The sequence below is a fragment of the Dermacentor variabilis genome, chromosome 1 (genome assembly GCF_050947875.1).
Source record: "Dermacentor variabilis isolate Ectoservices chromosome 1, ASM5094787v1, whole genome shotgun sequence".
NCBI lineage: Eukaryota > Metazoa > Arthropoda > Arachnida > Ixodida > Ixodidae > Dermacentor > Dermacentor variabilis.
The window spans coordinates 253,946,992-253,970,992 of NC_134568.1; the positions used below are offsets into that span (position 1 = coordinate 253,946,992).

Genomic DNA, 24,001 nt, shown 5'->3' on the forward strand with positions numbered 1-24,001 from the left:
CTGTGTGCAGCGATGAATGGAATGGATGCCAAGCACCTGAGACTTCACGTGCTTAATCGTCACGCTTGTCAATATGAAAAGACTTGTCCGTCGGGTGTGTGCGAAGGGATTATGCACTAGTGCAAATCCTACTTTCCTTTGTCCTACCAGGGTGTCTACCAAGTTGACATTTCCAAATTCCCAAAGTTTTCCAGGTTTTCCCTGAGTGCTTTTGCAAAATTCCCTGAGGGACACAGAACTCAGGGAATTTCAGGGAAAATGACTTAATCCAGGTTGAATAGCAGGGAGTAGCATTTATTTTATTCAAAAGAAATCAGAAGGGAGGGGTCAGTAAAATGCACAGCATAAAAGAAAGTATTTGAAAAAAATGTAAAACTCATTGCAAATCGAGTCGAACATTCTCAAATACGAATAAAACAGAGATGCATATAGAAACAAATGTTTCCGAATATGAGCTATTTTTATCAAGTGATAGCAAACTCATTGCTACGAGGCCCGAACTTTGTCACAAGTGAGATTCTCTCTCAACAGCTGGTGTGTCAATCTCAACTGTCCTGACATATGTCAGGACAGTTGAGACGTTGAGAACAACGCCTCAGTGTTTCGTTTCACTGCTTTAAAGAGTTTATTTTGGTTTGGATGAGGGACACCTGCATCTTGGTGTCAGCCAACACTTTGTTTTTTGAGCTTAAGCTCTTTGAAAGAAGTGACGGCATGCATCCTTTCCCGTTCATTCCTCAATGCGTAGGTCCTTTCTGTTCTTGTCCTCCTTCCACTGCGCATCCGCCCTACGGACCATTCGAAGCATCCTCTTCGTCAGTTGTACAGTCAACGAATGATTCTTCGGACTCCCTAGGGGCCGCAAAAACATCCGTAAAATCGGGCAGTTCGAAAAATGAATGCAGGTTTTTTACTGCCGTTAAGGGCTCAAATCGCCACAGGCACATCCGAAAAGGCCTACCAGTACAATTATTAGGTGCATCGGTGCTTGTACTGTGACAGGAGGCGGGTGGACGCGTGTACAGTTAAGGAATAGACACTGATTAATTCCATTTCGGGCCTGCGGTCAAAGCGAAAAGTACGGGAAATTGGACGGTGAAGGGTTCTTGCATCCAAAATTTCAGACATTCTTATACATTGACTCTATGGGGTACGTGGTGGTGCCGCGAAGCCGTCCAAATTACTGGGCGTCTGGAAAGTAGGTGGTTACTGTACACTGGCAACTTCTCCAGCCAACAACATGGCGTCCAAAAGACAATTCGTTACAATCCCACTCTATTAGGCGAGCCAGCATTACTGCGACTTTCGTTCACTTTGAATAAAATTACAGCTAATTTTCCCTCATAGAATTCCCTGAGTATTCCCTGAGTTCTCCCCGAGTATTTTCAGACTATTCAAAATCCTGGAGAATTCCCGGTTTTCCTGGTTGGTAGACACCCTGTCCTACATTCAACCCCTCTACGCGTGGGAGTGGTTTTCATCCATATTCCTCTGTGTGAGCTGACCAGTGTGTTGACAAGGCCCTCTACCAGGGAGCAAGAGAGAATGAGGTTGCCCTGATGGTGTAGGGTATAAGGAGGCCTGCGAGATGCCACATGGACATCTTATCTGCCCTTGTGTGCAGGAGTAGTATGCTGAACGTTTCTGTACTTTTTGTCTTGGAGCGCACCGCTCACCCATAATGATGTATTAAACTTCAGTTATTTGTTTTTACATCACCTCATCTTCCTTGCCAAACCCTCTACGATGGTCAACCTGGTTCAAGCTCCAAGCAGATGCTGTTGCAGGTTACAAAACATTGTTCCCATAAGAACGGGACACAGCCATTTTTGCATTTTACCCCATCGAAATGTGGCCACAGCAGCTGAGATTTGATCCTGCGACCTCATGCTTAGCAGCGCAACACTACAGCTGCTAAGCCACCATGGCGGGTAGCATGTATTTGCAGAATGGCTGCTGTCGCCTTCAAATTTTATGCCTTTGCGTGATTATACATGGCGCACAAGAGGTTTCAGACCCGATGACACAAACGACTGCAAACACCGAGTATGACTTGCAAAAAAAAAAAATAATAATAATGAGAACCATCAGGCTGTAATGAACTGGCATGAAGATCATCTCTAATTGTTCTATGCATCTGATGGAGCCCATCACGCATTAAAATGTACTACAACGAATAGAATAGAATTCACTGACAAGAGGGAGAGCGAATATGATAAGGAATGTAACATTAATAACTAAAACACAGTGTGAATGGTTATCCTCTCCTGAGGGAAGGGTAGCAAATGGAAGACTCAAAAGACAGATGCCATAGGTGCTGTATAAAAACCTTCTTACCTGTCCTGTTATAGCAAGTTTTCTTTTGCTCTTTTCCAAGTGGCATTTAGTTGTTGTAGGCTGGTCAATATCTATTGGTGCTGACAGCACAGAGTGCTTGTCCAGAGGGACGTATCCAATGCCATGTTGGTTGTCCTTGGGAACATACAGCACTTCGTCCACGTCAGCTGGTGCAAATGAGTGATCTGCTGTGAACTCATCTTCGTCAGATGATTCTGTGCCTGGTGGCAAGGCACAGCTATACACTTTGACACCTGGTTGCTCCTGTGCCTGTTTTGGCTTTTCTCGTTTTACACGTTCTCCTATGCCTTGTCCTTGGCGCCAACCCATCTTGTTTAGGAGCTTGACACCAATGCTCTGACTGCAAAAACAATAAGTTTTTTCATCAGTACCATGAACACACCGAACATGAAATTTGGAACAACTAGTATAAATTAATCATATGGACATACGAAGTTTATTAATCTGGGCTTCAAATAAACAGACCTGGGACACCAATATCTACACATTTTGCAAAGTGAATATTCACAGAACAGACTAAGGTGCTGATAAGAAAGAGTTTACATATAAAGTTGTAGAACAAAAACTTTATAAAAGATCTGCCACATATGTATTACAGTAGCACATCTTATGATGGCAGATATAAAAAACATATATCTAAGCAGACAGCAAACTAGCTTTTTTACTTACGATAAACTCTATTTGGAACACGACACAGTTTCTGTTATGTGACATGCTATATTTTTACTAAAATACACAGTGTAGTTCACCTAACAGATAAAAAAAAATAAAGAACACCGATTGCACATATCACAACTAAAGCTGCTGCTAGGTTTTGTGATTGGAATGTCTAGTGAGCTTCCTAGTTCTGCCACGCTGTAGAGGTTGAGGGCTCCTCACACTCTCCAATGTTTTGGAATAGAGAGAATGCACCCAAAGCCCTCAGAGTCAGCTCAGAGTCAGCTCCAGTCATATGCAGTTTCATCTGTATACTGCTAACAAGGAGTGTAGACTGCCTGTATCAAAAATAGAAGGGACACAGAGATGATATAACAAGTCTCACTACCTCACTCTACACCCAACTTTTTTCTCAGTGCTACCTCAGTTCCACTGCTCATAACATTCATGAGAAGTGTACAAAAAAGCTAAATGAAATTATTAGGGTTTCTGAAATAGCAAACCTACTGAATGGAATGAAATAAGAACATTCAAGAAAAATTAAAGGTATCTGAATACCAAATTGAATACAGAATATTTTCTAATTTTAAGCAAAATGAAATACTGACACGTGTACAGTGTTTATTGTATTTCAGTGACCATTTTCTCATTGGCTAGCCACTGCTACGAAGTATGATAAGTCATGTATAAACAGCCGATGGAGTTTACTCGTAGATAAGATTTCTTTCACTAACGACTGCACTAGTCACTATCGTTGTGCTTTGGGAGTTATAGTAGAACCCACGTATAACAATATATTCAAGCACCAAGAAAATTCAATTGTTAAAATCGATAACTGTAAAGTAATAATAATAAACAAAAGATGACATAGAAATTAATACATTTTAATTAGACAAGGAAGTACAATCAAACCCACTTATAACATTACCGCTTTTAACAATACTCAAATGTACCAATGAGCAGCAGTGGCACCGGGAACTTTTTTGCGTGTTCTATGGTAAACTAAATCACTTACTGTATTGCTCCCATCCTGTGTTATTGGTCATAACAATTAAATCTGGCTACTGGGTGTCTGCATCAAAAGGAAAAGGAACGCGAAAAAGCTGCCACCCTTTCTCACGTACCTTTGTCACATCGCCATTTACATATGGAACTTTACGAACTCTTGCCTCGACCAACTAGCTTGTGAGTTCATACAGCAATGCATAAAGATGTTCCTGGAACGCCGAAAACATGTTGCACAGCAAACTTCTTTCAGTTCTTTGAATTTAAGTGCTCTACTGAATTACAGCATACAGTTTCCCTTTAGGAGGTATTGTCAGAATTACTACCTAAAGGGAAATCTGGTACCAGCGCCTATGCGAGTTTATAAACTTTTTATGTGCCAGGCATTTTAGGCACTTGTGCCTGTTATGTGCTGGAGGTTTTTTCAAAGTGTAACAAATTCAATTTTGGTCTAAGTAGCACATTAGCAGGCTTTAAATTCATATGCTATTTATTGGCTGAGCATTTTACAATGTTTATTAATATGAAAATTCAAATAAAAATGAAGACATGCTAATTAATAATTTTAATTAAGATAATTAGTGTTTTACAGGCAGCACAGCATTTTTGTCACTGTCATCCCTTGAAGACACATAATAATCAACATTGAAGTCCTGTGAATCAGAGTTCATAGGAAGTCCTTGAATTTCTGCACAATACAAAACTAAAAAATAAAAAAACATGCAGGCTTTTTGCACCAGTATGCTATATCAAAAAACTAGAAATGCTAGCAACACTGACAGATAAGATAAACTTTGTCATGCCATCTGTTGTACAAAAACAAAACCTGCCAAACAATTTTAATTTAACCAGCTTCTGTGTGGATGACACAACTAGCTTACAGATGTTCCATGTTGATGAGTTATCTCAGGAAAGGCAGGGAGTGTACAGAAAATGTTACATGGCTTTCTTTACTCGGGAGTGGCTAGGGAGGTGCACCAGTGGACAGACGAGTATGCATGGGCACAGCAATCAGAATTAAAGGGTGCTGTAAGAGCATGAGAATGTAGGGATAGGATATAATGCTGAGACATGAAAGATATGATTTGTACTGAATGTGGCTCGGCCCAACACATGCTCAAGGCCGCAGACATAAAGCTTTCCTAGAATTGAATCTCAATAACAAGGGTTGGTTCTCCCGTAATACATCTTGCACTACATTTGCTCACACACAACAAGCCATCACAGAAAACAAAAACATACACACAGTGAGCACAACCCGTCTTATCTTTCTTCCAAATTTGGCAATGCAATTTTGGCACTGTTCACATTTGGTAACATTTGATATAACTCTAAAACCCAGTGTGAGTGCTTAAGCTACACTATTGAATTACTATATTATACTATATAATAAGCGATCAGCAAAACCCATATATGGCGGATAATTCAAGCATTTTTTCAGGCACGTAGGATCCTCTGGGCTGGAATTCTCTGACATAAGGTGGCCTGACAGCCTGCAGGGCTACCTGACTAAGTTAGCTTGAATGCTCGGTTGCCACAGTCATAATTTCGAATCCTTGCTTGTTTTATTTTTTTTCTGAAGGTGCGAAACTTGAATTCACCTTCCCCCAGTACACTACACCTCCAGGCTTGGAGTGGCGCCTGACACCGACAAAAATGCAGAGAGCAAGTGGGGCTGTACTAATCCAGGTACAACCAAATTAGAAAGATCCCCTAGCTTCAACAAGACACTCCCTCACAAGAACAGGAATCGGCCTCCCTAGTGCAGTATTCGGCCACTCCCTCCCAAATGACTAATTCAATCAACCAATGGCCCTCAGTCCCCAGCAGCTACGGAGCATCTGACCAAGGCGGCGGTCAGACTTGTAACGCAGCAGAGGGTGCTAAGAATCTCGGGACCCGGGCAGGCCCTGACCCTGGCAATGTTTAACACTCAAACTCTTTCCAGTGAAGCTAGCTTAGCAGGCCTCTTTAAGGTGCTATCAGGTATTGTTTGGGATATCATTGGCCTAAGTGAGGTTAGAAAGAACTGGTGAGGCTTTTACAGCGCTGACTAATGGCCACGTCCTCTGCTATAGAGGACTACCAGATAAGAAGCAGTTCGGAGTAGGATTCCTAATCCATAAGGACATAGCGGGCAACATTGACAAATTCTACAGCATTTGTGAGAGGGCAGCAGTAGTCGTAACAAAGCTGAATAGGACGTATAAAATAAAGGTAGTACAAACCTATGTTCCAACCTCCAGTCATGATGATGAAGAGATTGAACAGTTTTATGAAGATGTTGAATTAGCGATGTGAAAAGTGCAAGCTCAGTATACTGTAGTCATGGGCGACTTCAATGCAAAAGTGGGGGAAAAGCAGGCTGGTGAACAAGCAATTGGCAACTAGGGTGTGGATTCTAGGAACACTCGAGGAGAGATGTTGGTAGAATTTGCGGAAAGGAATAAGCTGCGAATAATGAACACCTTCTTCAGGAGGCGTTGGAACAAAAAGTGGACCTGGAAAAGCCCTAATGGTGAAACAAGAAATGAAATTGATTTCATACTTTCTGCCAATCCCAGCATAGTGCAGGATGTAGAAGTGTTAGGTAAGGTAAAGTGCAGTGATCATAGGTTAGTGAGGGCTAGGATTCACTTCAATTTGAAGAGAGAGAGTAAAATTGGTCAAGAGGAAACAGGCCAACCTAGACACAGTAATGGTAAAGGCAGGCCAATTCAGGTTGGCACTTGCAAACAAATATGCAGCCTTAGAACAGAGAGATGAAGTTGACATAGAAGCAATGAATGAAACCGTAACTAGGCTGGCTTCAGAATCACCAACTTAATTGGGAGGTAAGGCACCAAGGCAACCAGTAGGTAAGCTCTCCTAAGTATCAAGGGACCTAATAAAGAAACGAATTCGTGGAACTGCCAAAACTGATCAACAAGCAGAAAGTAAGTGATATTCAAAATTATAACGTGAGAAAGACTGAGGAAGCAGTAAAAAATGAACGCAGCTTGAAATCAGGGAGAAAGAAACATGGCATAGCACAAACCTGGCATAGCACAAACCAAGATGTATGCACTGAAAGATAAGCAGGGTAATATCAACAGCAATCTCGAAGATATAGTAAAAGCACAGGAAGAATTCTATACTGACCTGTACAGTACCCAAAGCAGCCACGATACCTCCATTCGAAGTAGTAATGAACAGGTTACAGAGGCTCCTTCTATAACTAGCGAGGAAGTTAGAAGGGCCTTGCAAGACATGAAATGGGGAAAAGCGGCAGGAGAAGATGGACTACCAGTCGATTTAATCAAAGATAGAGGAGGCATAATGCTTGAAAAACTAGCGGCCCTTTATGCGAACTATCTATAAACTTCAAAGGTCCCAGAGAACTGGAAGAATGCCAACATTATACTAATCCACAAAAAGGGAGACGTTAAAGAATCGAAAAATTGTAGGCCCATTAGCTTACTTCCAGTATTATCTAAAATATTCACCAAGATAATATCCAACAGAATAAGGGTTCGGCGCATTAAGTGTCACCCTTGCTAATTTCTGTTGAACGAATACGTAACCGCAAAAAGAAAAGAAAAGAAAAGAAAAAAGAGAAAGCACCAGCAGGCAGCACCCGTAAAAACGCGTGAACTGATTCCTGCTGTTGTAAATTGGTTTAGATAGTTGTTTAGGTCGTCTCGCTCCAAAACAAACGCGCAGTGGTTGTTATGTGTCAAATCTAGCTTCGTACGCGCTCTGTGCTGGAGCTTTGTATGCACTGTGCTTTTTATTGTGCATTAATGAGGTAACGTGCAGCTTGTTTCCACACCAGTATCAAGACGCGACTGCTGGAACAGGGCTCATTCATGCCAATGTTTTCTTGCGCTTAGAACAACAGAACAGATTAGCATTTCTCTTATGTACGTTAACACACATTTGTTCAGTCTTTGCTTTGTTTAGTCTCAGCTGATCGCTCTCTCTATCATGTTTCAGTGGTGGTAACTTCTCCCATTGGAGCCCGAATGACAATACCAGAATACGCTCGAGGCACTTTGTCAATGGAGAACAGAGAGCTTACCTGCCAGCTCGCCAAAACCTCTACAATTGTGAGGTGCAGAGCATGCTCCAAGTAATGAAGCTACAAATGACAGCTGAAAAACATCTAGAGCCGTATTTGCTCACTTTAGTAAAATAATATAATTGTTTGTTAGCTTACTTTGAGTTCAACGTCATAAGCATGCTTGCTTTGTTGTGACAAACACTTTGCAACCTGTGGTGGTTGCTTAGCGGCTATGGTGTTGGGCTGCTAAGCACGAGGTCGTGGGATCAAATCTTGGCCATGGCGGCCGCATTTTGATGATGACAAATTGCCAAAACACCTGTCTACTTACTTAATTAAGGTGCACGTTAAGGAACCCAGGTGGTCCAAATTATTCCAGATTCCCCCACTATGGCGTGCCTCAATCAAATCGTAGTTTTGGCACGTAAAACCCCATAATTCAACTTATTATAAGCACTACGCTGCGACATCTGTGCTGTTTACTTTTTTGACACAATATTCATGGTTATAGTCGTAAATTTGGCATCCTTTCTCAAGCATTGGTGGCCGAAAATGGGCCTCAATGTTTACGATTGCCTTAAAACCGCAATTTAGAATGTCTGACATGTTCCAAACAAGTGCCGTAAAAGCACGCCTCGGTGTTTCACGGAACTGACATGGTGGCGCTGATGGCTAAGCTGATGGCTGAGCTGATGGCTGAGCCGATCGCTGCGCCGCCTCACCATTGAAGGTAGCCTACAGGATTCATCGCATTTCATACCTCTCGACAACGAAATGCCGCTGTACTACAATCCTACAACAATGAAATTTGCCGGAATGTAACCTCGCATATTACCTACTGATGCAAGGCTAGCAGGTTCAAAACTGTGCTCAAATGCGATTGCTTTACACTAAACTTGCATAAAATACCACCACATTACACTTGTGTGGGTGCCGCCATTTTTGCTTACAAAACAACCAAGCGCTGAGAGCAATTGCGCGGGCCAGAAACATGTCATGGCCGCTATCTTTTTTGATGACTGCCCTTTTGAAGTGGCACGCATGCTGCTACCGACATGTGACGATGGTTTTTGCACACGTATTGCAGTGCTTAATGTGCACATCAGCGAGCTAAATGCAGCACAAACAAAGAAATCCATGTCTCACCGACGTGGAATTGTTTATGACGCTTGAGATGGCGGTCGCAGCATGGAGTGCCATGCATCAGGCTGTGATTCAAGAATGCTGGTTTCGGTGCCACCCGACAGGCATCGTGTGCGCATTTGGCACCGGACATAGATTTTCGCGAAGGGGCCCCGTAATCTCGATTGAGTGCCTTCAAGTATACGAGATATGATCACTTTTGTGCTCGGCACCGGATGCGTCAGCATCTACGGGTGACAGCGTGCGCTGGAGAAATGCTGCTGCTTACATGGAGTGCCCTTGCTCTGCGTCCGGTGTTGAGTTACACAAAATCTCGCGAAACTGATCATATCTCTGAAAGCAATTGACCAAGAATACCACTCCATGGCAGTGCTACCACTGCTGATTGACGCATGTGGCGTACTATGTACTGTTAGCAATGCAGTTCTATATTCTCAAGCAAAGCTTGCCAAAGCAGGCTAACAGAATTTGGACAGTAAAGTTTCCTTCTGTGACGCATTACTTATCTGTGCTATCTTATTTTGCAACAACGAAATCCTCACGAAAGCTATTTTTTTTCGCTTTCCCCGCCAATTTCGTTAGTGCGAGGTTCAACTGTATTATCCGATTGGACTTGGTCCTTGAAATGACCAGTCACTATATGTAAATTTGAATATATTTCTAACAATCTTTTTGATACTCCACACTTCTGTGTGCTGTGAAACATAAAACTGAAGGAAAAATGTAATAACTTTCATACCAGTGGCTATTCTTGACACAAAACACGAGAAGTTATGTAGTAGAGCACGCTAAGTCATTCAGAGAGCCAGATTCTCCAGCTAAACCATGATAACTTGCACTTAAATTCCGTTCAGACATGGTATATTTGGCCCCATTATGGAATCTGCACCTGCATGTTCCCTTTGAATCAAATCTGAATGTGATTTGGAGCAACATTATTTGGTATAGTAGCACCACAATCAGCTACGACCATTCCAACTAGAGAAAATGTCTCCTTTCCTTGCTCTGCCATTGCTGGAGACAATTTTGTATTGAACATATACACAGATGCTAACAGGCCCACAAGGCTGCTTTCTTAAACTTCATTGCGATAATGCATAATCACTCGAGTTCTGAAGAGTTCTAAGTATGCAAGCAAACTGCTTATTTGTTGCTAATGATCAACTGGTTCACTCTCTGTACAAAGACAGAAACTTGCTAACTCTGTGAATACTAGGATATGAACATTGTTTTGTACCATTGGTGAAGAAGACTGTTGATTATTTGAAAAGTTCAATAATTTGCTTCACTTTGCTTCCAGCACTATTTGTATCATATATGATTCGGTCCCCAACATTACTATTTGCAGACCCTTAAAAAACAGCACCTTACACACTATTGTACTATGGACTATGGCAGATGGAACAGTGGCTGCCAGATGCATTTTCAAGGTGCCCTGACTCTTTGAAAAAGGTGTCAAACCGAAGCCCTTATTTTTCGGCATTCCTACACATATACGAGAACCACAGTGCTTTCTCTTTCTTTTAGGCAATTGTAAGAAACTCTATGGTACATGACGAGGTGTTTCGCACTAAGCAGACAAGAGGGAAATCTGGTGCTACTGTCTGCGTGTGCTGCCGATATAGCATCTTATCCAGCATAGAATGGGTATTACGTGTACAGTTAACGACAGATTTTCTGGACGGCAGATTTTTCCCTCATGCCCGATAATTCGGACCGCTTCACGGCACCACCACATACCCCAAAGAGTCAATGTATAAGAACGTCTGAAATTTCGGATGCAAGAACACTTTGTCGTCCAATTTTTCAAACTTCTTTTGGTGACCGCAAGTCCAAAACGGCATTAATCAAAGCCATCACCACCGCCATTTTGATTATCTTGCCGCCTCGAACCGGCGCTTTCGAATGGCGCTCTCTGCTGGCCCCCGTAGGCGTCAACGCTAGGCCTCACTGCTTCGACGTTCGCTATTAAGCTTCTTGCCGTTCGGTGCCGTGTTTTAATTGAAAAAATTCGCCGCTGACAGCAATGGCAAAGGCTCTGCCTTTGTAATCTTCGCGATTGACTTCGAAGATCGGAAAGCACTGCACATTGCATAATGGCGGGTCCTAAAAGTGAGCTTCGCCGCAATACAGCAATGTACGTGGTGAAGCATGCGTGAAGTATTACGGTGAAGATCAACAAGCGTGGGAAGGGGCAATTGTCACGGGACACCATTATGTATTCCCTAATTATATACGCGTTCACGCGCCATCTCCTGTCACAGTACGAGCACCGATATGCATAATTAGTGTACTGGCAGGCCTTCAGACCTTTTTCGTACGTGCTTCTGTTAATTTGAGCCTTTGAAAGCAACAAAAGACAGACATTCATCTTTTTGGACTGCACGATTTTCCGGACGTTTTCGCGGCCCCTAGGGAGTCCGAAAAATCGGACGTTGACTGTATTTGTCTAGCCCTTATCCTTTTGCCTTCTAAGTGCCTTCTGGTTTTTTATTTTAACCCAATCTGTCATCCCAAGTTCACTGTATGGCTATGCATTCACTGTATGACGAAATGTATCAGTGTTCCAGTTACTTCTTTAAGAAACCACTGTTTTATGCATTGAAGCACAAAAGTAACTGGAACACCAATGCATTTCGACAGACACTTTGAAAATTAATATCTAAGAACTGGTGCTGTCCAGAAAATTCGTTCTAAGTGGATACACCATACGAACTCAGCGGCTATAACTAATATATTGAAATATGTGGCATAAAGTAATAATTTTTAAAAGTCAATCAGCATAATTATGTTAATTATTCAATTGAACATGTTGATTTCTCATAGAACTAACGGCCACCTGACCGAGTAATCTAGATCAAGGGTTAGAATTGTGCTATCTGCCATAGGCAATATTTAAATAATTTGGTGCAGCTAAGAAAAAACATCCGGTATATAGATTGGCTGCCGCTGCAGTCTGTCTCAGTGACCATGTGACTTTTTGTACCATCTTCGTCGAAGGTTTGCCTTTTAGAGCACACGACAGAACTTCCTGAAACCACTGCCCCGACTGGCAGTGGGCCAGTGCTGTCACCACATTCGCAGAGGGAGGGGCAGTATGGGAGTGCTAACATGATGAGTAGCATTGGAGCGAGCTGTGGTCACAGAGATGCGTCAGCAGTGGCATGAGTGCTTCTCTGTGACCACGTGACTTTTTACAGCAAAGCTGTTTATGTAGACCTTGTGCCATCGTTGTCGGACTTCGCTAAAAAGGGGCCACGTGACCCCTTTCCCCCTGTGAGAATGCTATCTTATACATGAAGCTTATATGGTTGTCACACGGTAAATTTTCGGCAATTGAGCCAGATTGGTATTGAGGTTATCGATTATTGATTCCACCCTGCAACGAAAGAAACAATCGTCATGCTGGTGGTTTGCAACCAACGAACAGTGCCCAGTGATTGAAACGCGACACTAGGAGCACGTGGCTACTGGCACTTCTTGTGCCAGCAAGAAATGCCGGCCGGCACATCAATCGTCAAACCAATCCAACCAATTATCAGAATGATTGCAGTGCCCGCATCTCCAGTGGTGGGCCTATCACCCAATATATGGAGCTTTGGATTAGTGATTCTGCACATTCCAGCCCAGCTACAACTATGGGAAGACCACGAGTAGCGCATACTCCTGAGGAAGAAGCGGCCCACCGCAAGCGTCAGCGAGATCGCTTGTGAAGTTTGACTTGCATGGTGTAACACTTGGTGCAACTAACACAGCTTAGCTGTTCGACCATCTTCACGGACTGGAAGGGGCAGTGAATTTTTGTACCATCTCCAGTCACGCCGCCGGAATTTCCACTTCGTGAGCCATGTAATGCATTAATATAAAACTTTCATACATAAAAATAATCACCTATGGTGAGCGTTTCTGCACAAATGCCATCTAGGTTTAGTGACACATACAGTTGAACCTCGATATAACAAACTTCAATATAAGAAAATTCTCAATATAACGAAGTATTTAACTTTTCATAACATCTTGTTTATAGAACACCATATAATTAGAACCTCAATATCACAATGTGTTCGTAGGGGATTTCAATATAACAAAATTTCGTTTCCGTAGCAAAGGAATGCCGAGACAATAAATGGAAACTTCCATGGACGCAGATGCTCAAATGCTTGAATTACAAGTGGCTGCTTGCAAACGCACCTCTGAAATCGTGTGTGGCGCGACAAGAGCGACCAACTATGGAAGTGATGCCACATCATGTTCAGTATAAAGTCCAAGTGTGATAAGATCCTATTGCGCTCCGCACACTTTGTGCTTTAGGTGCAAGTGAAAGAGTGCGAGGGTAAGAAGATGGTGGCTTCACGCACGAATGCCACCTTCCCGCGCTAGCAATTGGAAGAGATGGAGAGAGAGAGGGAAGGGTGCTCGATCGCAGTAACGTGATCTAGCATGCGCGAGGGGCGGGGGCAGGGGGGGGGGAGTAAGTTGCCATTTCGCGATTTCTGGTGCGTATCTCCACCATAGTTGCACATAGCTGTAAGCGCGGCTGTGCGCCTACACAGCCACACACACTGCTTTAGAGGTAATCTGCCACGTGTGCAAAAAAGTGGGCATGCCGAGTTGGCGTGGCGTCATGTAAGCCGTCTTCTCGCGTATTTAGTATTGAAGGTTGCATAATCTCGAGTTTCGGTGACCCGTTGGAGCGAGAGGCAGACGAAGCATTCGCTCCCCGCTGCCAGCGCTTTTCATGATAGCGTCGTCCCAATGCGGGCGACGCCATCAGCCACGGCGGCAGAGTGCACACGAAAGCGTGGCTGGCTTCACTTAATTCGTACCGCCTATGTGAAGATATCGTCGACGTGGCATGAAACTGCATCATTTGTCGCCGACTCCCAAATTCATCAAAATGAATTGTTTTCTCCTCCAAACTTGCTTTTTTCCATTGCCCGATAATTAGGAAAATTATGCGGCCCCTTCTTGTGTAAGAAGAATAGATCGGTGACTGTACTTATATGCATAAAAGGTCAGATTTTAGTACGACGAAATTTCGATATAACAAAGCAAATTGCTGATTTTACCTGCTTCGTTATATCAAGGTTTAACTACCCGTAGGTGCCGAGATTCATTTGTGCACTGGAAATTATAAACAAATGAATTAGTAGTGAATGTAAAACACTCAAATGCCCTTGGTTAACCCCCTTTCCTTCTCGTTCTTACATAATGAGGGTCTCGAATCCGGCAACACTGATGCCTTCAGGTAGCATGTGCAGGTTTATTGACCAGCTGCCTTCACCCAGAAAGATCATGTACTCATGATGCCTGCGGCAGAAATGATGTTCCACATCCGCCGCCAAGGTTTGTGAGTGGTAACGCTGGCTAACACTCCCAAGGTCAGTTCTAGTAGTAACACATAAATACCCAGGAAAGTGGAAGGGTAAATTGCGCCACGGTTGCTCAATTGCCTTGAGCATTGCACGCATAATGCGAAGATGTGGTATCGTTCCCCACCTGCAGCAAGTTGTTTTTTCATCCACATTCATTGCCATAAATTTATGGTTTCCTTAATTGGAATTAGTAAGTACAAGTAATTTCCCCTATGCTGTCCTTGGTGTCTTTGTTTGTTGGCTGCTCATGATATGATCAACTGCCCTCAAGAAATACGGTGAACCTAGAACACATGGCACAGGCAAACCACTAGGAACAAAAATGAAAGCTGCAGTTTGCTTTTTCAATGGAATGTGTAAAAAAATTCGTGAACTACCCACCATTCCCTCAGTTGTCGATTGAATGTGGAATTTTCCCTCTAGTCATCTTAGTATGAAACTCAATGGCACAGGAAAACCTATTCTATCACCATCTTGTGATGACAATGGCAATGATGTTAGGCCTGACAGTAGGCTGCTGCCAATGCAGCAAATGTAGTTTTAATTTCCAATCTAATTGTGACAAGCAGAAAATTTGTGGACCCTTTTTTTTTTTGAAAAAGAAAAGTGCACATTAGCATTGAGTAAATATGGTATATTGAGGCAAACGTGGCCCCTTCTATGTCACCTCACTGCAAGCCTCACCTGCAAGAGGTGAGGCTTATGGCGTTTTTCACTGGTCGATTCGGAGCAGGATTTCTTGCTCCGCGGCAACGAATCCATATTTCACTGGTCGATCTGGAGCGGGTTCGCGCGTTCCACTGGTCGTTTCGGATCAACTCGCTCCGCGCCGGATCGCTCCCACTTGCTCCACTGCCGAGGCGCGGATTCGGGCGGAAATAGCTCACGTCACTTCCGCCTTCAAGCGAAATCGGTACCCGATTGGTACACACCTCGGACTACAGCTATTACGAGGTGATGCAGATGCAGTACGAAGCCTTCTATGCACGTTGCCCACGCACAATTCTTGCGGGCGCGACATGGAAATGACGGACTCTGCGACTGCCGCGGTCAACTTACGCACGGAGGATGGCGAGTTTGGTTGCCGTGGAAACATACACAGCGGAAGTGGGGCATGGTTTCCGGAACCGGTTTGTGCGACGTGTACGCAGACTTCCTGGGCGATCGCTCACGGAGCGTTTTTGCGCTCCGCTGGCCGATTCGGATTTGTGAAACCCGAGCGCTCGCTCGAGGATTTCGGTGGACGCTCCAGATCGACCAGTGAAAAACGTCATTAGCCTGAAGCCACAACTTAATCCTGCGCCGCAGTGTACCTTATTTCTCCTTTTATTAAAAGCATGCAAGGAGCAGAATGCTGACATAGTAGGTACTTTCCCTTTTTTCTGTCGAAGGAAAATACGACATTTTTTGTTAACAATGACTCATTTGCTGTGTCTTCTCTTGCAAAAAAATCTGTTATTCATGTAACAAATACATTTCAGACTCTCAAAAACTAAGACACACACACATACACAAACAAAAAAGGAAACTGAAAAACAGAAAATTTAAGAAACAGCTGATTGGCAGGAGCACCAATCAACCTGCTAGGGATATTGCTGAGGTGCTTAAAATATAATAAGCGACAACGGTGCGAGTGTGGCATTTGTAAATTTTTTTATGAAGAAGCGTATTTTGCAGAAACATGCTGACTATTCTAGAGCTGATGATGCAAACGTAATAGAGTACATGAAAATGTGCCTCAGTGATTTTGGCGAAAGTGACAATGACATATTCACACTCTGGGCTATGTTTTTCAATATGTGTCACGCAGTTTGTCTTAGCTGAAGGTGGGGAATACGTCGAGGACTGGATCAGCCTGTACAAACACGTCAGCCACAACAACCGGTGGGACCCTACTATCATGCTCGCCAACATAGTCTTTTACCTTGGTGGCACACCTCGAGTTTGGTTTCAGACGTACGAAGATGAGCTCACCAGTTGGGATTCGCTTAAGCAAAAGCTCCAAGACTTATTCGGCAACCCCTATGGTCACCAACTTGCCGCGCAGAAGGCGTTATCCGGCCGTGTGCAGACGTCAACAGAGCCCTACGTCACGAACATTCAGGAAGTCTTGGCTCTGTGCCGCAAAATTGACACACACATGACTGAGTCAGACAAGGTTTCCCACATCCTCAAAGGCATTGCCGATGACGCCTTCAACTTGCTCGTTTTCAACAACGTGGCAACGGTGGATGCCGTTATAAAAGAGTGCCGCCGCCTGGAACTCGCTAAAAGCCGACGTATCGACCAGCAGTTTGCCCGTCTGCCCAACACCCCAGCGACATCTTCCTGTGCTGACGCTCCTCATCCGAACAATACTGGCGATGTTACCAGGATCGTCGGGTGTGAGAGCGAGGCCGTCTATCTGGCTGCCTTTGACTCCAGCTCCTCCAACGCACCTGTAGTCACGGTTTCTCTGATCCAGGCAGTTGTCTGCGAGGAGTTCGCAAACATGGGTCTTCACACCATCTGCTCGGCCCATCGCCCTGATACCCACCCGGCTTCTTCGATTCCGCCCCGTCCCACATCTTATTACCCACCACGTTTCCGCAACCCATCTGAATGACGCACTGCTGATGACAAGTCCATTTGTTTTCACTGCTGTCGAATCGGGCACATTTCTCGGCACTGTCGCAGTCGCTGGAGTTCCCCGGCCCGGTCTACTCATACTGCCTACTCTCGCACCCCCAGGTGGCCCTTCTCCTCCATATGGCGCACGCTTCGATAATGCCGCCACTGAATCTCCTGCGCCGAACCGCCCCTAATCTCGTTCGCCTTCGCCCCAACGACGACAATCTCGCTCTCCCCAGCCCCGTCGCTCCTATTCGCCGACTCCCTTCGGACGCCGCTCCCAGCTGGAAAACTAGACGATGCAGTGCCTCGAGGTGACGCTGCATTGCTCCCTACACCGCCAAATCCTCTACTGACATTGCCCACTCATCTGAACCTTCTTGACGTGCAAGTCAACGGTGTTTCTGTGTCTGCTCTTATAGACACTGGGGCGCATTTGTCGGTAATGAGCGCTGACCCTGGTAACCGGCTGAAGAAAATAATCATGCCCGCCACGACGCCTGTTGTCCGTGTCGCCAATGGCGGAACAGCCCCTGTAATTGGTATGTGTGCCACCCGTGTCTCCTTCGCCGATCGCTCCACTATCTTGCTATTCAAAGTCATCGCCCACTGTCCCCACGACATCATCCTCGGCTTAGACTTCCTCTACGCACATTCTGCTCTCATCGATTGTTCCGCCAGTACTCTCCGCCTTGACCTGCCTATTCTGGATCCCACTGAACCACACTCCACTCGCCTCAGTTCCGTCGACTTCATTCGCTTGCCACCTTCGGCAGTGACTTACGTTGACTTAGTGTCATCCTCACCAGTGCCCGACGGTCACTACATTGCGGCTCCTATGCAAGATGTCCCCCTTACACACAGGATCGCAGTACCTCATACTGTTTTATCTATTACAGCGAATTGCGTCTGCCTGCCAGTGGTCAATTTTGGCTTGACGACACAAGTACTGCCACGCGGGATGTCTCTGGCCCAGCTTTGCTCATTCGAGGATCACTCAGTAGCATATATTGCAGAAGACGACAATTCAGCCGATCCTCCTCTACTACTGCAGTCGGCAACTTGTACCATCGCAGACTTACAGAAAATGATTGCGCCCGACATGCCGTCCGAGCACACTCGTGAGCTCTACCGTGTTCTGTTTTCCTACCACGATATTCTTTACTTTAACGATCGTCCTTTGGCCCAAACAACAGCTGTTAAACATCGCATTAATACCGGTGATGCCCCTCCTATTCATCGCCACCCGTATCGAGTGTCACCGGCTGAGCGTCAAGTTATTCACGCCAAAGTACGCAAAATGCTTGCCAAGAACATTACTGAACCGTCATGTAGTCCATGGGCGGTCACCTGTTGTACTGGTAAAAAAAAGGACGGCTCATGGTGCTTTTGAGTGGATTATCGGCACCTTAACAGGGTTACCAAAAAGGACGTGTATCCCCTACCTCGGATTGATGACGCCCTTGACTGCCTCCATGGTGCTCGCTATTTCTCCTCTACAGTCGAACCCGGCTATATCGAACTCGCAAAAAAACGCCTATCAGTTCGATATAGAGCATAATTCGATATAAGCCTGCTAAATAATTGGATGTCATAAAAGCACATACCATTTATAAAATCACTTTATTGATGAAACTAGCTTAGTTTCGCACGAAATAGTCCTGCATTTTCTTCTGCTTGGGCAATTTCGCTGCGTGCGAGGCACGCACTTCCCCAGGTTGTTTAAGGAGTCTGAGCAGCTGAGGCCGCAACATTCCGCATTCACGCAGAAGCACCGGACTAGTGCGAGCGCAGCAATCACTTCGGAGGATGTGGGCCGAAGACGGTCGTTGCTTTCCTCGTAGTGCCCATTTTCACTTGTGCTCGGCACGATGTCGGCAATGTAGTCTTCGTTTCCGGGCTCTCCCGTGGTCGCGACACCATCATTTGCGCTCACAAACTCGTCCACCGTTGATTCGTCAACAGCTTCCGGAAATTCTGACAGCTCGCTCCAAACTTCGGCAGCAACGACAACGGCTTCGTCGCATTAATCAGAATTTACAGTCATCACCGAGCACGCGGAAGTCGGTACAGCTGAAGCTATTTTGGATGAACCACTCGCACACGGCCGTGCGTACGCGTCGGGCGCCACGGACACTACGGGCACCGGGTCGCGAGTTAGGCCGCTTTAGCCCTAATTTCCCCCTTCAAGATCGTGCCGAGAGTGCACCTCGGAATCTTGTACGTTGCGGGGACATCCTACTTGTCACCGCGTTCGACCCGGTTTATGATTTCGAGCTTCACGACGAAAGGCGAATTCTGCCGCTTCATCACGGCAACACTGCGGGAGAAGGCGCACACAATGAATCAGATAAGCAGCGAGACAACTCGCACTTACGCCATCTTGCACGACGAGGGCACAAGAGCTTCTGATTGGCTGTCTGAGCAAGCGCTGCGGGCGGGCGGGCCAGGATCATTTTTTGTAGGGGGATGTCGGCGGCTCCGAGGTAGCGCGGCCACGTAGGGAGAGCGGTTGGATGGAGCCGCGCCGCCGGGTTTTCCCGTCACCGCGAGGGAAAGCCAACTTCCGGGGGCACTTTCCGCCGCTTGACGTTCGATATATCGGGAGTCGCTACTAGTTTTGTTCGATGTATGCGTAATTTTTGCTATATATACTCATTGTAACTATACCGTGTCCAGAAATTGTTCGATATATGGCATAATTCGATGTAAACGGGTTCGATATAGTCGGGTTCGACTGTATTGACCTTCGCTCCGGATACTGGCAGATTGCCGTGGACAGTCTCGACCGCGAGGAGACTGCTTTTGTAACACCCGACGGTCTTTATCAATTCAAAGTGATGCCGTTGAGTCTATGTAACGCTCCTGCCCCTTTTGAACGCATGATGGATTCCCTTATTCATGGTTTCAAATGGTGCACATGCCTGTGCTACTTCGACGACGTTATAGTATTCTCCCCAACGTTTGCTACGCACCTTGAGCGCCTCTCAGTAGTCCTGTACGTTTTTTTCGTCGAGCCGGTCTGCAACTGAACGCGTCGAAGTGCCAATTCGGCCTTCGCCAGATTACCGTCCTTGGACATCTCGTTGATGCGAAAGGAGTACAACCGGACCCAGGCGAGATCCACGCTGTTACGCACTTCCCTGTTCCAAAGTGTGTCAAGGATGTGCGCAGCTTCATCGGCCTTTGTTCAATCTTCCGCCGTTTCATAAAAAATTTCGCGGCCATAGCACGACCACTAACCAAGCTTTTGAAAAAAGACGCCCCTTTCCAGTCGGGCGATAACGAGGCCTCTGCATTCTTGCATCTAATCCACCTTCTCACAACGCCTCCTGTTCTGGTCCATTTCGATCCTTCTGTGCCTGCCGAAGTACGTACTGATGCCAGCGGTCACGGAATTGGCGCAGTTCTGGCACAACGCTAGCGCGGCAACGACCGTGTTATCGCTTATGCCAGCGGGCTCCTCTCACCCTCGGAGCGCAACTATTTTATCACTGAGCATGAGTGTCTGGCCCTAGTTTGAGCGGTTGTGAAGTTCCACCCATACTTATATGGCCGACCCTTTTCCGTTGTCACAAAGCATCACGCGCTTTGCTGGTTATGCTCACTGAAAGATCCTACAGGAAGACTTGGTCGCTGGGGCTTACACCTCCAAGAATATTCGTATTCTGTCGCTTACAAATCTGGCTGACTACACAAGGATGCTGACTTTCTGTCTCGCTACCCGGTAGACGAGCCTGACGATGCCGACAGTAGTACCGCCAACGGCATTTTCTCTGTGTCTACCTTTGCGAACATCGCCGATGAGCAGTACTGAGACCTATCGCTGCGAGCACTCATCGAGCGTCTGCGCTCTACACCTACCGACGCATCCGTTCGCCGATATGTCCTTCAGGGCGGCATTCTGTACCGAAGGAACTTCCTCTCTGATGGATCTGATCTTTTTCTTGTCGTGCCAAAATATCTACGACAGACTGTGCTCTTTGAGATGCATGACACACCCACTGCAGGACATCTTGGGGTAACCAGCATGTACGACCGCGTCCGCCGCCGCTTTGATTGGCCTGGTCTTGCTCGCTCCGTCCGACGCTATGTTGCTGCCTGTGATCCCTGCCAGCGTCGGAAAACACCTCAGGTGCTACCTGCCGGTAATCTCCAGCCGATCACCGTCCCTGTGGAACTGTTCTTTCGTGTTGGATTAGACCTCCTCGGTCACTTTCCCACGTCACCCTCTGGGAACAAATGGGTAGCCGTCGCAACAGATTACGCCACCTGATACGCTATCAAGCGGGCTCTTCCTACCAGATGTGCCACTGACGTCGCGGACTTTCTCTTGCGTGACATTATCTTGCTTCATGGCGCCCTGTGACAGCTGCTTACTGACCGTGTTCGTAACTTCCTCTCGAAAGTTATCACTGACATTGTGCGCTCCTGCTCCATTCAACACAAGCTGACTACCTCATATCATCCTCCAACCAATGGCCTGACAGAGCGGTTAAACCGTACTCTTACCGATATGCTGTCCAAGAACGTTTCCAAGGACCGCCACGACTGGGACATTGCCCTTCCTTACATCACACTTGCGTATAATTCTTCCCGGCATGACACCGCCGGATTTTCTCTATTTTATCTACTGTACGGTCGCGAACCCACCTTGCACCTTGACACGGCACTTCCTCCTGCTGCGATCTCAACAAGCGAGTATGCGCGCGACGCCATTGCCCTCGCCGAACATGCACGCCAGCTTGCCTGTGCTTGACTGACGGCCTCGCAAACCACTCAGCAGCGTCAGTACAATGCCCGCCACCGTGACGTACAGTTTTCACCTGGTGCGCTCGTGCTCCTGTGGTCACCCTCTCATCACATCGGACTTTCAGAGAAGCTCCTTTCGCGATATACAGGGCCCTACCGCGTGCTGCGCCAGGTGACGCCTGTGATGTACGAAACTGCTCCTGTGAGTTCAACCTCATCCTTTATTCTGGCATCTAGTGATGTCGAGCACGTCAGTAGCCTCAAGGTCTACTACACTACTTCCGAGTCTGGCCTTTAGTCGCTCCGGGATGGCGCTTTTGCCTCCAGGGGTAGTGCTACGGAACAGTATTTACGATGACGAAGAGGCTCGCAGTGTGAAGACGATGACGGCATTAGAGGCTAGCGCGGGCTGTTGCCTTTCGGCCAAATGTGGCGTATTTCCTTGTAAATATACTTGTATATAGCTTTTCGTCTGCGTCGTCTTCCTACGTAACAAGATATGTATATATAAAACATGGTTGAATGCAAAGATGCATGCTGATTTAGGTTTCTGACACCAATGCTAGACACCTTGGCTTTTCCTGATTTTGATGTAAACTTGTTTTGTTTTATTGAGTGTGCTTCACTAGTTGTGTATTTATGAATGTAAATGAAGTCTCACTGGAAGCAAGCACATTGCATGTTCTTCAGGTTTCTGTTTTCTGTCTCATCTTCTCATTTGTTCTAATGTTGACTTCGTGTTACACCAACCTGCCGAAACCTACACATTACTTACTCCAGTAATATGAATGAAATGACCAGCTCCTATCTGGTCAGAACGACCGAAAGCTGAGCTAGTTGGTAAGGATTCATTATGCAAAAAAGAGGTGAGGCGTGCAGACAGGACACAAGAGTAGAGAAGTGGACAACACGAACGCTGACTATCAACTGAAGGGAGCACTGAGGCGAAAAAAGAAAGAAGACACAAGAAGAAGAGCTTGCGCAGATGAGTTTTGTGCCTTCTTTCTTTTTTCGCCTTAGTGCTCCCTTCAGTTGATAGTCGGCGTTCATGTTGTCCACTTCTCTACTCTTGTGTCCTGTCTGCACGCCACACCTCTTTTTTACCTATCTGGTCAGTTTCAACATTTCTATTATAGGCTCCAAAATGCCTCCTTCAAAGACTCAATACTACAATGGTATGGATTCCCACTACAGCAGCACAACTTTGCATAAAGGAGTGCATAGTATAACATCTCTGGAAAGTGAAATGCAAGTTATCAAAGAACCTCCTTTGAAAATTCAATTACGACAGCACTACCACTTCCCATTGAAGCAGCACAACTATACACAAATTAGAGCAGATAAATGATTTTGGAGGACCACATGCAAATTATCAGAGTTGCTAGTTGCCCATTACCATGTAACAACTACCCAATCTTTTACAAACTTCACTATGGCATGATAGCAAAGCAAAGCAAGGCAAGATAGACAATTTTTCCATCCTGCAATGTCCCCCATTTTGACCTTGAAGCACTAAACCCATAATTAAATATTGCAGGACATGTAAGCCCCCTCACCTGACAGGCTTGAAAAGGTTTTTCAATGGCGGGGAGCCAGGAATGGGACCTTGATGCATCCGTGGTGGCTCCCGAACTCGTTTCCGTTGTTCAGTAAAGTCCACAAAGTCATCTCGTACTTGAATCCTTTGAGGGGCGATTCCATATTGCCCAAGGTCCTAAGTTAAAAAAGGTCTTGTGTTCAGGCACAACAGTGACAAGTGAGCAAGCTGACAAGTGAAATTCTGACACAACACAGTTGACACAGAACAGGCATTCAGGCAGAATAAGGGCCTACATTCAACACCTGAGGTATATTTAGACTTATTCCAGCTCATTTATGTTAATAAACTACAGTGCAAACTTTGCAAGGTTTATAAAAGGACTAGAAGAGCATGCACAACCATCAGCTTCCTAGTTGCAAGCTCACACATATTTGAACAATGCAGAGTGTTATGCCCAATGGTTAAAGGCAGCTAGGTTTACAATTTTTTCATCTCAACTAATGGCCAACTGGTTCTAAA

The 24,001-nt window shown here is 45.5% G+C and overlaps 1 protein-coding gene across 1 annotated transcript in view; it reads right to left on the reverse strand.

Moving 5' to 3' along the window:
• LOC142561436 (G patch domain-containing protein 1) overlaps positions 1 to 24,001 on the reverse strand; it is a 91,779-nt gene that overhangs the window by 64,103 nt on the left and 3,675 nt on the right. Inside the window, exons 4-5 of the mRNA XM_075673447.1 lie at positions 23,499 to 23,656; positions 2,338 to 2,698 (exon numbers count right to left, since the gene is read on the reverse strand). Of these exons, the coding sequence (XP_075529562.1) occupies positions 2,338 to 2,698; positions 23,499 to 23,656 (519 nt within the window). The remainder of the gene's footprint in view (positions 1 to 2,337; positions 2,699 to 23,498; positions 23,657 to 24,001) is intronic.